Raw genomic sequence first — 16,725 nt, 5'->3', positions numbered from 1 at the left:
CCGCAGAGTTCCCACCGGCAGCGACCAGGGGTGGACAGCGCCGTCGGGAACCTGTCATGTCGTAGCGGCCGCTCGGGCTGGAGAATCGCCGCTCGCCGGTCCTCCGAGCGGCCCATTGCGAATCGCGCGCCGCTGGTTTCCGGGGGTGGGAGAATCGCGTGCGGGGGTCGGGGTCATGCCACGCCCCGGTGATTATCCCACCCGGCGTGGGGGTGGGGGGGGGGGGGAGGTGGAGAATAGCGCACAAAGGGACTTGTATTTCAGTGGGCAGAGTGTCAGGCTCTGACTGAAAACCAGCATGTGTCTCTCCAGATACACAGCCAAGTTTTCAGACCAGGTTTTCTGGTACTCTGGCAAAAAATAAAAATCGGGGGCGTGATTTGCATTGTCACTCTGGTGGGGTGGGGCCTGATAGAGCTGGCCAGACCGACTGCACTGTGATCACGCCACCATCTTTCAAGGAAGCCCAATCAGCAGAGAGTTAAAACTTCCCCCAACAACCCCTCACCCCACAAATTGGACAATTATCGGGGCTTCTTCTCCCCCCCACCCACTACACCACCGCAGCAGTATCACGGTTGCTCCTGCCCTTACCTCACTGCCTGGTCTTCCCCACTCCCGCTTACTGCGACTTACAACGCAAAGACGCCTGCCATAATGGTGTCCCGGTACTGCTCTCTGGCTCAGATTGGCACTGCCAACCTGGCAGTACCAACCTGCGCTGGGGGGTAGGGTCAAGGAGGGCACTGCCCAGGCATGTCCCCCTCACCCCGGGGAATAGACTTACCTTGGCACCCTGCGGGATCCCCTCGACTATTTCCCGTCTTCACAAAGCTGTTGTGAACCTCGCCGATGTGATGTCACATCGGTGAAGTTTCAATACTTTCCCGCTCTATTTAGCGTGTTCAATCCACCTACCTTGCACATCTTTGGGTTGTGAGGGCGAAACCCGTGCAAACACGGGGAGAATGTGCAAACTCCACACGGACAGTGACCCAGAGCCGGGATCGAACCTGTGACCTCGGCGCCGTGAGGCTGCAGTGCTACCACTGCGCCACCGTGCTGCCCTCGTCTTTCACTTGTTTGACATATGGGATCTTTTATATCCTGAGAGGCCTGATAGGTCCTCAGCTTAATATCTCATCTGAAAGATGGCTCCTCCGGCAGTGCAGCACTCCCTCAGTACTGCACCGAGAATGTCAGTGTATATTTTGCGCAGCAGGATTGGATCCACAACCTGGGAAAATATTCAGGTCTTCACTGTGCCAACTTGTGACTGGGTTCTGAAATACGCAAGCTATTTCCAAAACCCAGCATTGCCCTTTGCCCAGCCCCTCCACACGCAGTCTTGTCATTCATAACTCAGGTTACGATCGTCCCACGCAATCACACATAGAATCCCAATGGCAGTTCCTTTAAATGTCAATCGTGTACATCAGGTGGCAGCAAACATTAAACTTAGAGCTCAGCCATTCAGGAGCAATGTCAGGCTGCACTCCTTCACAAATGGGGCAGTTGGGATCTGGAATCTCTCCTCTAAAAGACTGCAGATGCTGGCACAGGTAAAAGCCTCAGGCCTCAGATCGATAGATTTTCTTTTTAGGTCAGGATATCAAGGGGTAACCACATGAAGGATAGATTGAGAATGAATACAAATGGGGCAATGATCCAGGTCAGTCATGAGCCAATTGAATAGTGGAACGACTGGAGGGGCCGAATGGTCATGTTTACAGTTACAGGCCCCCTGCTGGTGTTTTACTGGCTCTAAATTACAATTCTATATATCTGTGAATCCACTGGCATTTGAAAAGATGGAAAGACTTGCATTGATAGACGCTTTTCATAACCCACAGTATATCGCAAAACATTTTACAACCAATCAAGTACTTTTTGAAATGTGGGCACTGCTGTAATGTCGGAAACGGGAAGGTCAATTTGTATACAGCAAACTCTCACAGACAGCAATGTGATAATGATCTGATTATCTGTTTTTCTGATGTTAAGAGAGACATGGCCTGCAGGGTGGCACAATGGTTAGCACAGCTGAATCAAAGCACCAGGGGCCTCGGTTCGATTCGGGCCTTGGCTCCATGAAATTTGCAATGGGAACGCCAGGTGATGACTATCCTGCAATGGAGTCAAACAGGTTGATCGTATAGGATATGGGCTCACTATACACACCCTTATCCCATACCTGTGCAAACTGTCGGTGGGGGGGAACCTGGAATCCTCCAGCTGCCATTTTTAAATGGCTCTGGCACCATTGGAACTCTGCGAAAGTCTGGCGCTTTTATGAGCTTAAAGTACTAATTCTGGAGGCAGACCCACTGCTTCAGTTTGAGAGCCTACGAGCCCACAGCTGGGATGAGGGAATCTGCCTGAGTCAGGTGCGCACACTTACAACTCTCCCCACCCCCTACCCCCAGAACCCAAACTATAACATAGGCTGGGACGGTTGACAGCGCCTTGTTGAAAGTGGCAGGACTTTTATAGCAGGGAGCAGCACAATAGCACACATGGCTAGCACTGTGGCTTCACAGCTTCAGGGTCCCAGGTTCGATTCCCCGCTGGGTCACTGTCTGTGTGGAGCCTGCACGTTCTCTCCATGTATGCGTGGGTTTCCTCCGGGTGCCTCCTACAGTCCAAAGATGTGCAGGTTAGGTGGACTGGCCATGATAAATTGCCCTTCGTGTCCAAAAAGGTTAGGAGGGATTATTGGTTTATGGGGAGAGGGTGGAAGTGAGGGCTTATGTGGGTCGGTGCAGACTCGATGGGCCGAATGGTCTCCTTCTGCACTATATGTTCTATGTATCTATGTAGCTGTAACCTACTTCAATTGCCTTTACTTTATATGACTTACATTAGCAAACATGAGCTGAAATTCAGTGCTGCATCTGTGCGAACACTCTCTTCACAAAATCAAAATTTCCACTCCAAATTTGGGCAGAGTCTCTGGCGTGCAATGCTCTCAGGCAGATTTTATTTTGAGCTCACATTCCCTCACTGAAAACCCCAGTGATCCGATGTAAAGGAGGGATCAGATTGAGTTTGAGAGTTTTGCAAGAATTTCTGTGGAACAATTCCATAAGTTTCCTAGTCAGCGGCTCCCTGAAACTGGATGATCTATAAAAGGGTTCCAACTCTTCCGATTGCTCTGAAATTCAAGGTTAATTCCCCTGGACACTGTTGCAAGCTAACCCGATGGATTAATGTGTCTAATATCATGAGGCAGGTGGGGATTTGGAGATTTCCCACCTGTTGGAAGTAGGATGGTCACAAGGTGAAAGTGTCAAGGTATAACTTGCTGCCCTATTCCTGCTGATGCCATCTTCTCTCTGGCCTATCTCAGGGTGGCTGCAGTGTCACCTGAATCAGGCCACAGAGTCTCTCAAGAGGCCTGAGGCATACAGAGGACCTGACTGGGAGCGTACGCTATGTTCGCTCAGCTGCTGTGACCAGCACATTAAGGCTGCCAGAGTTGACACAGGGGTCACCATGGTTTGACTCAAGGGAGACCGAGATAAGATTCAAAGCAAGATCAGGGCACTGGGGGAAGTGACTGCAGGATACCAGGGGCCTAGTCAAGTGAGACCAGGAGGGGGCGAAGAGGTGACTGTCAAGTGTGAAGAGCTCCGTTCTTGAGGCTGCATTCTGCTGCCGGGCCCGAGCTGCTTCAAAGGGCATCACAGAGGGAAGGGAAGCCTGTGACAGTATGGTGGGGAGTCATCATGGACTGATCGTTCCACCAAAATCTGGCAGGGTGTTTGATGGGAGCTTCTGGTGGTGGGCTGTTGTCAAGCAAAAGGCTAATAGAAGGACATGGCAGTGATCATTATGCTGCTGTAGATGAGACTGTTTAGCTGTAACTCAATTGACATGCCTGAATCAAACTAGTCATGCAATTATGCCTACTCAAACACCACTTATGTGTGTGAGTGCCACTGCTTGCTGCTCAGCATTTAACCCTTGGTGCACTCATGTCCAAAGGCAATAACTGCCATGGTGTAGCTGTATCGTTGCCCGATTGGGCAAGCTACAATACTCCCGTAGAAAGTTGGCAATGGCACATTGCCCAAAGATAGCACTCCTAATCCTTGGCTGTGTGCTGATAAGTACTCCCCCATTGACCATGTGAAGTTTTGGACAATGAATGCATCAAGTTGAGAGTTCAGGGTGCAGTCGAGTGACCAAAGCTGTGGCCAATTGGTTATGTGGCGTGGGACAAGGGTTGTATGGGGTCTTAACAAATCAGAATGCAAAGTAAGAACTGTGGATCAATGTGGTGGCTAGTGGGTTTTGAGAGGCAGCTTCATACGGTGAATGGGGAAGGAGTGGTCGGTAAGTGACAGAAGCTAACCGTCAAGTCTCTGAGGAGAACGTACAAAACATGGAGCCTGGTGATCTCATAGACACCCATAGACAGGAGAGAAGGTGATGGTGCCTGGCTCACCAAAGGCAGGAGCAGAACTGTGAAGAGGAAGGAGTGGCAGGGCCTGCTCTGCATACTGAGGATAAACCCCAGAGAGCCATGGTTTGGTGACACCGTGCTACACACAGCATTTACAGGCAATGTCTAAAATACCTCCAGATGATGGAGAACTAGTGTTGCCGAAGATTATGCATGCCCAGTGAACTGGTTGGTCACATCTGCCACCTTCTGCAGGATAGGATGTTGCGCCACAAGGACTTAGGAGGGCAGAACAGAGATGATCATTCATCCTCTTGCGGCATTGGCTGGCTGTCCTCTTCTGCAAGGCATTAGCACAGTGTCATCACCTCCCATGCTGGATTTGTGGTCTTGCCCGCAGGTCTTTGCCCAGTGCGTGGGGATAGAAAAGCACGTCGGGTATCCAAGCACCCATCGGGCACTGGAGAAGGCGTCAGTGAATTTCTTAACTTTCGCAGTCATGACTGCCCAGCAGCAAGTGTGCTAGCTGTGTAAGAGGCAACTTCTAAATATAGCGTAAATTATGAGGTAATGGGGGGGGGCGGGGGAATCAGAGACTGCCCACGAGCAAAACGGCGTGGAACCGATGCCTGCAGTTTGCTTCTAATGCCGCACTATATTGTCGCAAAAGCCGCCATTGCCGTCAGCGGGCTAAACGTCGCTTTTCCTGCCAGACGTCAGCCTGTGCCGATATCGGAGAAAATCTCACCCGAAGTATTTTAAATGGAATTTCCGCCCACTTATTTCATGGCTTATCTCATCTCCCACATCCATATATCAAGCAGGAAGGAAAGAGCATGGGAAGGTGGGAGCCGAAACAGAGTGGAGGACGTCAAGAGGAAGATCATAGCCAGGGACAAGGATTTTCAACCGACCATACGGAGCATGGGGAGGGGGGTGAGGGGGTGTGGTGAAGAGAGATTTTAATGATGTGGAGATGCCGGCGTTGGACTGGGGTGAGCACAGTACGAAGTCTTACAACACCAGGTTAAAGTCCAACAGGTTTGTTTCGATGTCACTAGCTTTCGGAGCGCTGCTCCTTCCTCAGGTGAATGAAGAGGTATGTTCCAGAAACACATATATAGACAAATTCAAACATGCCAAACAATGCTTGGAATGCGAGCATTAGCAGGTGATTAAATCTTTACAGATCCAGAGATGGGGTAACCCCAGGTTAAAGAGGTGTGAATTGCATCAAGCCAGGACAGTTGGTAGGATTTCGCAGGCCAGATGGTGGGGGATGAATGTAATGTGACATGAATCCCAGGTCCCGGTTGAGGCCGCACTCATGTGTGCGGAACTTGGCTATAAGTTTCTGCTCGGCGATTCTACGTTGTTGCGCGTCCTGAAGGCCGCCTTGGAGAACACTTACCCTGAGATCAGAGGCTGAATGCCCTTGACTGCTGAAGTGTTCGCCGACTGGAAGGGAACATTCCTGCCTGGTGATTGTTGCGCGATGTCCGTTCATTCGTTGTCGCAGCGTCTGCATGGTCTCGCCAATGTACCACGCTTCGGGACATCCTTTCCTGCAGCGTATGAGGTAGACAACGTTGGCCGAGTCGCACGAGTACGTACCACGTACCTGGTGGGTGGTGTTCTCGCGTGTAATAGTGGTATCCATATCAATGATCTGGCACGTCTTGCAGAGATTGCTATGGCAGGGTTGTGTGGTGTCGTGGTCACTGTTCTGAAGACTGGGTAGTTTGCTGCAAACAATGGTTCGTTTGAGGTTGCGCGGTTGTTTGAAGGCAAGTACTGGGGGTGTGGGGATGACCTTGGCAAGATGTTCATCGTCATCAATGACGTGTTGAAGGCTGTGAAGAAGATGACGTAGTTTCTCCGCTCCGGGGAAGTACTGGACGACGAAGGGTATTCTGTCGGTTGTGTCCCATGTTTGTCTTCTGAGGAGGTCGGTCCGGTTTTTCGCTGTGGCGCGTTGGAACTGTCGATCGATGAGTCGAGTGCCATATCCCGTTCGTACGAGGGCATCTTTCAACGTCTGTAGATGTCTGTTACGCTCCTCCTCGTCTGAGCAGATCCTGTGTTTGCAGCAAACTACCCAGTCTTCAGAACAGTGACCACGACACCACACAACCCTGCCATGGCAATCTCTGCAAGACGTGCCAGATCATTGACATGGATACCACTATTACACGCGAGAACACCACCCACCAGGTACGTGGTACGTACTCGTGCGACTCGGCCAACGTTGTCTACCTCATACGCTGCAGGAAAGGATGTCCCGAAGCGTGGTACATTGGCGAGACCATGCAGACGCTGCGACAACGAATGAATGGACATCGCGCAACAATCACCAGGCAGGAATGTTCCCTTCCAGTCGGCGAACACTTCAGCAGTCAAGGGCATTCGGCCTCTGATCTCCGGGTAAGCGTTCTCCAAGGCGGCCTTCAGGACACGCAACAACGCAGAATCGCCGAGCAGAAACTTATAGCCAAGTTCCGCACACATGAGTGCGGCCTCAACCGGGACCTGGGATTCATGTCACATTACATTCATCCCCCACCATCTGGCCTGCGAAATCCTACCAACTGTCCTGACTTGATGCAATTCACACCTCTTTAACCTGGGGTTACCCCATCTCTGGATCTGTAAAGATTTAATCACCTGCTAATGCTCGCATTCCAAGCATTGTTTGGCATCTTTGAATTTGTCTATATATGTGTTTCTGGAACATACCTCTTCATTCACCTGAGGAAGGAGCAGCGCTCCGAAAGCTAGTGACATCGAAACAAACCTGTTGGACTTTAACCTGGTATTGTAAGACTTCGTACAGAGATTTTAATGGCATCATTGAAATAACAAGTCGTTAAAATGTCTAATTACTTTGGACCAGTTACTGGATGTAGTGGTCACAGCAAAATCAAAGAGTGCATTGAGGAAGCAGCAGACACATCTGCTGACTCTGCTGAGGTTCACCCTGAAGCAGCCATTGACCAACTGGAGTTGCCGCAGAATAAAACAGTGAGACGGTAGTGCACAGTCACACTATTCCCCCAGTCTGGGTGAGTGAGCTAGGCACATGGAATTCCCCAAAATGGACCACAGGATATTCGAGGTGCACATTTCAGAGTTCTGTCTGTTCAATATGTTCAGATTTAATAAGAAACAATGATTGTTATTCAATAACATGTATGAATTTTAACCAGCTTTCTTTGTCATTTAATGCTGAATTCCATATTCACTTCCTTTCAGAACCACCAAAGCCACATGATTGGTCCATTCACATGAGTCAGCTGGAAATGTTTATTTCTACTTTGGGTTACTTATGTTTGTGTGCATTTATGTTGGTGAGCGTAATAGGGTGTGCCCTTTTATCGTGTGTAACAATGCTTGCTTGAGGGTGTGCATCTGCACTCACACACGTGGAAGAACGTATTTGGATTTTGTGTTGTTCACAGCCAAATAAATACTTTTTATTCAAATTTAGAGTACCCAATTCATTTTTTCCAATTAGGGGGCAATTTAATCTGGCTAATCCACCTACCCTGCGCATCTTTTGGGTTGTGGGGGTGAAACCCATGCAAACACATGGAGAATGTGCAAACCCCACATGGACAGTGACCCAGGGCCGGGATCGAACCTGGGACCTCGGCGCCGTGAGGCAGCAGTGGTAACCACTGTGCCACCGTGTTGCCCTGCCAATGAAACACTTAACAGAATAGTTCAGTTGGTCTATGTTGGAATGGTTGCTTGCTAATCTTCGTCTCCCCATCAGGAGGGAATGGTGGGCTTCCCTCGTGTTCTCCATTGTGTGGTCCACCATAGTTAGGGTTTAAACTCTTGGCCCTGGGCTGTGCTAACCCAGATAGGCTGATAAAAGAAGTCAGACCTTTCAGCCTGTAAGACAGTCTGCCTCAAACACAAACTGGCTGTAAAGATGAAAGATTGTGTAGAGGAAAGCTGGAAGGACAAGATCATCATAGTAAAGGAACGGTTGCTGCAATACTAACAGAACTCTCAGATCACAAATGTGAGAAAACGAACATATTTCCATTAATTAAAGTAAATTGTTTGGATGAACATTTAGAAGGGGAAGTATAAATACCCCATTTCTGATCAGAACTCATGCGTCAAACGTTTTGCAAAAACGGGATGAGGAGTTTGTCTCAAGGGGAGACATAAAGAAGAGTGTGTCCCTATTCCAGGAGTTTGGAAGAAAGAAGAGTGACCTCCTTAAACTGTTAAAAATATTTTGACAGCCCAACAGAGGCCAAGAGGCTGCTTACCTCTGCAGGTCGGGCTGGGAACAAAAGAGTCAGGATAACGTGTTGACTATTTGTGATTAAGATGGAGGAAACATTTCTTCATCTGCAAATTTTTGAAATTCTCTACACCAGATAGCAGTAGATAATCAGTTGTTGAGTGTATTAAAGATTGTGTTCAAAATATTCCAAGGGAATGAAGGGATAAGTGCTGAAGTAGGAATGTGCTGTTGAGGTAAATCTTACTGAATGGTGGATTAGAATGTGTACTCCTTTTTCTAAAGTTACGCCGCAGACAATGTGCACACAGCAACTTGCCTCAAACAGCCTCTCGCAAGATTTGCAATGCTCGGAAAGAGATCCAGGTTTACACATTTAGGTGAGCAGTGAGGCTCACTTAGATCTGCCGGCGCCCGATGCTCCTAAGGCCTGGGAACAAACATCCACAACTGGAAGATCTCGCTGTGGCACCATTTAGAGCTGGTCCACACAAACGTGGACAAGTCGTAACGGCACCTGTGGGGGGGGGGGGTCTCTCATATCATCAGAGACCCCCCCCCCCCCTCCCCCCCCCCCCCCCCCCCCCCCGGGTGGTTGAACTTTGGGCAGGGCGGTACCCCAGCCTTCCTGCCGCCACCCAGACACCTATACACTGGCAGCCTGGCACTGCCACCCAAACACAGCCAGAGTGCCTGGGTGGCACCGCCAGGCTGGCAGGGGCACTTCCAGGGTGCCAGGCAAGCAGTGTCAGGGTGCCCTTGCTAGGGATTGGGCCCCGAGGTGCCCTTCCCTTATGAGGTAGGGCGAGGGTGGGCTCGTGGACCCTCAAATTGGTACGGTTGAGCATTGTGGGGGGTGGGGATGCCGAGGAAGGTCAAGATGTCGGGGCGGTATTTAAAAATGGCGGCAGGAAATGAGGTAGGTCCGGCCTCGATGGGGCATTCCCGACTGAGGCTGGGAAAAAAATATAGATTCCCAACTCTATTTTTTGGGCGTCAAATCAATCCCCAGCTCTCATTGACACAAGTGCTCGTCAAGTTAATTATTGGATTACCAATTCAATTCTGGTCAATTTTTTACTAACCTTCTCTAAAGTTTTAAATTCCTGACTCTTTAAAAAAAGACGTAGAAGTTGTATTTGGAAACAGAGAGCAGACATACTCCTCCCACATGCCTCAAGTCAATGTTGGTTGTCGGTTAACACAGTCGGAAGGTGATCAGCGGAAACTATCCCAACCCGTCCCCCTCCTGGCACTTGACCTGAAGCCAACTAGAAACCAGTCAGTCAGAAATTACAACTTTACTGGGACTGGACTGAACTGAACCCACTGCAGTGTGAAGTGACTGATCTTCATCTTCCTCCAAGGCACGTTTCATTCTTTGTTCTCAGAGAAAAACATTTCTACTCTTAAAAATAGAACACAACATTTTCTGGAATGGAGCACAAATATGTGGAACACCAGCAATCCTCCAACCACTTACAAGCATTTCAACTTATGAGGGGAGAGACATTTCATTATCCAACAAGAAGAATCGAATGGCTCACTGCTACCCATTAATAACATTAATCCGGGTGTTGCCTCAGCTCGTTTTGAGAGGCAATGTTGCACATTAACATCCTGGGCTTAACCGGCTTAATATCTAATCACAGAGATCAGTTTGTTAACCCCACAGTGCAGAGGATTAGTTACCTTCAGGTATTTCACAAGGTCACCAGCGACCTCTTTTGTTGCTGACTGACTCGTCTGACAATGGTGGAAGAAACTGTGCAAGTACTGGTCCTGAGGGGAAAGCAGAAATCACATGAAAAATAATTGTTAGAATTGAACAGATTGTCACGGGAACAGCACATGACAGTATGCACATAGACACAAAGACTCACGGAATCTTTGCAGTCCAGACGGAGGCCATTCAGCCCATCGTATCTGCACTGGGTCTCTGAAAGAGCGTTCCACCTAATCACGCTTCCCTGCCTTACCTCCATAACCGTGTACATTCTTTCGATTCCCTTTTGAATAGGGGAGGGAGTAAATAGGCAAGTTGTAGTTGTAGGGGATTCTATTATCAGGGGGATAGATAGTATCCTTTGTGAGCAGGATAAAGAGTCCCGCATGGTATGTTGCCTGCCCGGTGCTAGGGTGCGGGACATCTCTGACCGGCTTGAAAGGATACTGGAGAGGGAGGGGGAGGATCCAGTTGTTGTGGTCTATGTCGGTACCAACAACATAGGCAAGTCTAGGAAAGAGGACCTGTTTAGAGATTATAAAGAGCTAGGATTCAAATTAAAAAACAGGTCCTCAAGGGTCATAATCTCCGGATTACTGCCCGAGCCACGTGCAAATTGGCATAGGGAGGCAAGAATAAGGGAAGTTAACACATGGCTAAAAGAGTGGTGTGGGAATGAAGGGTTCCTTTTCATGGGACACTGGCATCAGTTTTGGGACAGGGGGGACCTATACCGTTGGGATGGTCTCCACCTGAACCGAGCTGGGACCAGTGTTCTGGCAAAAAGAATAAATAGGGTGGTCAATAGGACTTTAAACTAAAGATTGGGGGGGAAGGGAAAGTCAGGGAACCAAGAGGTGAAGTAATCAGTGGGAAGCGTAGCTGCTTAGGAATACAAAAAAGCACGAAAAGACAAAACTCAGGAGAGGTTACGATAGTCCCCATCCCACAAAATATGACAGTGTATGGAAAGGCTCAGTAAACCAAGGTCCACCACGCTAAGAAAACAAAAAGGGACGGTCAATAGAGAATTAAAGGTGCTATATTTAAATGCGCGCAGTGTACGGAACAAGGTAGATGAGCTTGTGGCCCAGATTGTGACTGGCAGGTATGATGTGGTAGGCATCACAGAGACATGTTGCAGGGGGTTCAGGACTGGCATTTAAACATCCAGGGATTCACAACCTATCGAAAAGACAGGGAGGTGGGCAGAGGGGGTGGGGTTGCCTTGTTAATTAGGAATGAAATTAAATCAATAGCGCTAAATGACATAGGGTCAGGTGATGTGGAGTCTGTGTGGGTAGAGTTGAGGAACCACAAAGGCAAAAAAACCATAATGGGAGTTATGTACAGGCCTCCTAACAGTGGTCAGGACCGGGGGCACAAAATGCACCACAAAATAGAAAGTGCATGTCAGAAAGGCAAGGTCACAGTGATCATGGGGGACTTCAATATGCAGGTGGACTGGGTAAATAATGCTGCCAGTGGACCCAAGGAAAGGGAATTCATTGAATGTTTACAGGAGGGCTTTTTGGAACAGCTTGTGATGGAGCCCACGAGGGAACAGGCCATTCTGGACTTAGTGTTATGTAATGAGGCAGACTTGATTAAAGATCTTAAAGTAAGGGAGCACTTAGGAGGCAGTGATCATAATATGGTAGAATTCAATCTCCAATTTGAAAGAAAGAAGGTAGAATCAGATGTAAAGGTGTTACAGTTAAATAAAGGTAACTACAGGGGCATGAGGGAGGAACTGACGAAAATCGACTGGGAGCAGAGCCTAGTGGGAAAGACAGTAGAACAGCAATGGCAGGAGTTTCTGGGAGTAATTGAGGACACAGTGCAGAGGTTCGTCCCAAAGAAAAGAAAGGTTATATGAGGGGGGGATTAGGCAGCCATGGCTGACAAAGGAAGTTAGGGAATGCATCAAAGCAAAAGAGAAAGCCTATAATGTGGCAAAGAGTAGTGGGAAGTCAGAAGATTGGGAAGGCTACAAAAACAAACAGAGGATAACAAAGAGAGAAATAAGGAAAGAGAGGATCAAATATGAAGGTAGGCTAGCCAGTAACATTAGGAATGATAGTAAAAGTTTCTTTAAATACATTAAAATCAAACGGGAGGCAAAAGTTGACATTGGGCCGCTCCAAAATGACGCTGGTAATTTTGTGATGGGAGACAAGGAAATAGCTGAGGAACTAAATAAGTACTTTGCATCAGTCTTCACAGTAGAAGACATGAGTAATATCCCAACAATTCCGGAGAGTCAGGGGGCAGAGTTGAATATGGTAGCCATCACAAAGGAGAAAGTGCTAGAGAAACTAAGAGGTCTAAAAATTGATAAATCTCCGGGCCCAGATGGACTACATCCTAGAGTTCTAAAGGAGATAGCTGAAGAAATAGTGGAGGCGTTAGTTATGATCTTTCAAAAGTCACTGGAGTCCGGGAAAGTCCCAGAGGATTGGAAAATCGCAGTTGTAACCCCCCTGTTCAAGAAGGGAACAAGGAAAAAGATGGAAAATTATAGGCCAATTAGCCTACCCTCGGTTGTTGGCAAGATTCTAGAATCCATTGTTAAGGATGAGATTTCTAAATTCTTGGAAGTGCAGGGTCAGATTAGGACAAGTCAGCATGGATTTAGTAAGGGGAGGTCGTGCCTGACAAACCTGTTAGAGTTCTTTGAAGAGATAACAAATAGGTTAGACCAAGGAGAGCCAATGGATGTTATCTATCTTGACTTCCAAAAGGCCTTTGATAAGGTGCCTCACGGGAGACTGCTGAGTAAAATAAGGGCCCATGGTATTCGAGGCAAGGTACTAACATGGATTGACGATTGGCTGTCAGGCAGTAGGCAGAGAGTTGGGATAAAAGGTTCTTTTTCGGAATGGCAACCAGTGACGAGTGGTGTCCCGCAGGGTTCAGTGTTGGGGCCACAGCTGTTCTCTTTATATATTAACGATCTAGATGACGGGACTGGGGGCATTCTGGCTAAGTTTGCCGATGATACAAAGATAGGTGGAGGGGCAGGTAGTATGGAGGAGGTGGGGAGGCTGCAGAAAGATTTAGACAGTTTAGGAGAGTGGTCCAAGAAATGGCTGATGAAATTCAACGTGGGCAAGTGCGAGGTCTTGCACTTTGGAAAAAAGAATAGAGGCATGGACTATTTTCTAAACGGTGACAAAATTCATAATGCTGAAGTGCAAAGGGACTTGGGAGTCCTAGTCCAGGATTCTCTAAAGGTAAACTTGCAGGTTGAGTCCGTAATTAAGAAAGCAAATGCAATGTTGTCATTCATCTCAAGAGGCTTGGAATATAAAAGCAGGGATGTACTTCTGAAGCTTTATAAAGCATTAGTTAGGCCCCATTTAGAATACTGTGAGCAATTTTGGACCCCACACCTCAGGAAGGACATACTGGCACTGGAGCGGGTCCAGCGGAGATTCACACGGATGATCCCAGGAATGGTAGGCCTAACATACGATGAACGTCTGAGGATCCTGGGATTATATTCATTGGAGTTTAGGAGGTTGAGGGGAGATCTAATAGAAACTTACAAGATAATGAATGGCTTAGATAGGGTGGATGTAGGGAAGTTGTTTCCATTAGCAGGGGAGACTAGGACCCGGGGGCACAGCCTTAGAATAAAAGGGAGTCACTTTAGAACAGAGATGAGGAGAAATTTCTTCAGCCAGAGAGTGGTGGGTCTGTGGAATTCATTGCCACAGAGGGCGGTGGAGGCCGGGACGTTGAGTGTCTTTAAGACAGAAGTTGATAAGTTCTTGATTTCTCGAGGAATTAAGGGCTATGGAGAGAGAGCGGGTAAATGGAGTTGAAATCAGCCATGATTGAATGGCGGAGTGGACTTGATGGGCCGAATGGCCTTACTTCCACTCCTATGTCTTATGGTCTTATGAATACTTCGATCGAATCTACCTCCACCACCCTCTCAAGCCGATTATCGCAGAATGTAACCACCCTCCGGCTGTAAACATTTTTCCTCACATCGCTTCTACTCCTTTTGCCTATTATTGTGAATGTGTTCTCTAGGTCTTGATACTATCTTGAGTAGGAACAGTTTCACATTATTTACCCTGTCCCTAACCCTCACGACTTTGAACACCTCTATCAAGTCTCCTCTCAGCCTTCTTTTCTTCAAGGAAAACACACCTAACCTCTCCAATCTATCCTCATGTTGGTACACAATATTTACATGCGGTCCAAATGATGTTACACAACATTTACAAGTGGACACAGGATCTGTATATTGATAATGTACTTCAGCATTCAAGTTGCTTACCTCAGTGTAAATTGTGGATACCAAATGATTTTTAACTTTCAGTAAAGGTTTTCCTCCATCTACCCATTTAATATCGGGAATTGTATGCTGCAGAATTAAAGAAAAACATAATGAAATAAACATTTAAATAGCGCCTTAGAATATCCCAAGGGCATCAAGCACAATGGGTGAGGATAAGTTTCAGGCACTATTGCTATCGGCGAATGGCAGCCATTTAGCACAGAGATAGTCTCCCTACCAGCAACAAGGCGAAAGATCAATTCACCTGGTTTTGTTGGTCTTGCTTGAGGAATGAATATTGGCCAGGATGCAGGTTTCCAAACACAAAGGCCAGAGGACAAATTTGCCCTCAAGAATCCCAAATAACCCGCTAAACATAAAATAAAAGTTCAGAGAGATGGGAAAGACGAAGTGTATAGAGACTTGTCCTCCAATCACAGATTCTCTCTCTCACATGCTCGCTGCTCCAGCTCCTCCAATCACAGGTTCACTCCATCCCATTCTACTGTTCCCCAGAGACAGAGGGTGTGTTTTATAGGCCGCGTCCCATTGGAATCAGGATGAGACGCAGCTGGTTGATTCCGGGAGAGGCCTTTCCCAGGATCCCGGGTCGTTGCGCCTCGTGGGACATAACCAGATCTCGCGAGATGTTGAAATCTGGATCCCACTCACAATGGGCGGGACCCAGACTTGCAAGTGAGTTTAAAAGCCCACTTAACTATGTCTACGCCAGATTGAACGGCCGCCCGGTATCTACCGGCTTCACCGAGGCGACCACCAAGCCGGTGCTGCACTACAGCCTATGGAGACTACGTGCAGGGCGAGAGATAGACTTCAATAAATGACCTTTGATCTCACAGGTTAGAGTATGATCAGCTGAGACTAGTTGACAATGAAAACAGCAACAAAAGTCCAACTAATGCCATGACTCTCTGACCTGCTGTAAGTTTACAGAGGATATTTCAGGATGCTAAAATGTCTCAGAAGAAAAGTTATTTTAGGACTATAACTTAACTCGGCAATGGCTTCGCAAGCTAATCTTGTGAGCACAAACATTACCCAGAGAGCTACAATGCCAGGTTCAATTCCCAAACTTGCGTATGGCTAATTTATTTGCAGAGACAGAAGGTGATTGATTTTTTTTGTTATCTGTACATGTACACCCCTACGCCTTGTGTATGAATCTCACTGACGTAACCAAAGATGAAAGTTGATACAAGATAATGTTACATGGCTGGAAAAGGGCTAGAAGTTCCAGTACAGCTACAACACTGGCATCACCCAGCAATGTGGAAAATTGCCCAGGCGTGTCCTGTACACAAGAAACAGGACAAATCCAACCCAACCAATTCCCGCCCTATCATTCTACTCTCCATTATCAGCAAAGTGTTGGAAGGAGTTATCAACAGTGCTATCAAGTGGCACGTAAACAGAAATAACCTGCTCACGGATGCTCAGTTTGGGTTCCGCCAGGGTCACTCAGCTCCTGGCCTCATTACAGCCTTGGTTCAAACATGAACAGAAGAGCTGAATGACAAAGGTGAGGTGAGAGGCATCAAGGCAGCTTTTGGCCAAGTATGACATCAAGGAACCCTAGCTAAACTGGAGTAAATGGGAATCAGGGGGAAAACTCTCTGCTGGTTGGAGTCGTACCTGGCACAAAGGAAGGTGGTTGTGGTGGTTGGAGGTTTATCATCTCAGCTCCAGGACATCACTACAGGAGTTCCTCAGGGTAGTGCCGTGGGCCCAACCATCTCCAGGAAGACCTCCCTTGCATCATAAGGTCAGAAATGGGGATGTTTGTGGATGACTGCACAATGTTCAGCACTATTCACGACTCTTCAGAAAATGATCCAGTCCATGTCCAAATGCAGCAAAACCTGGACAATATCCAGGCTTGGACTGGCAAGTAGCAAGTTACATTCGCACCACACAAGTGCCAGGCAATGACCATCTCCTTCAAGAGAGGATCTAACCACCGCACCTTGACATTCCATGGCATTACCATCACTGAATCCCCCACAATCAACATCCTT

At 47.8% G+C, this 16,725-nt stretch overlaps 1 protein-coding gene across 3 annotated transcripts in view; it reads right to left on the bottom strand.

Annotated features, from left to right (window-relative positions):
- Positions 1-16,725, bottom strand: part of dock11 (dedicator of cytokinesis 11) — a 386,085-nt gene that overhangs the window by 215,264 nt on the left and 154,096 nt on the right. For all 3 annotated transcript variants that reach the window (XM_072505033.1, XM_072505034.1, XM_072505035.1), the window contains exons 22-23: positions 14,690-14,776; positions 10,362-10,451 (exon numbers count right to left, since the gene is read on the bottom strand). In XM_072505033.1, the coding sequence (XP_072361134.1) occupies positions 10,362-10,451; positions 14,690-14,776 (177 nt within the window). The remainder of the gene's footprint in view (positions 1-10,361; positions 10,452-14,689; positions 14,777-16,725) is intronic.

This window comes from Scyliorhinus torazame, chromosome 5 (genome assembly GCF_047496885.1).
Source record: "Scyliorhinus torazame isolate Kashiwa2021f chromosome 5, sScyTor2.1, whole genome shotgun sequence".
Lineage (NCBI taxonomy): Eukaryota > Metazoa > Chordata > Chondrichthyes > Carcharhiniformes > Scyliorhinidae > Scyliorhinus > Scyliorhinus torazame.
Note: the sequence above shows the minus strand (reverse complement) of the source record. Positions and strands in the feature narration are given on the sequence as shown.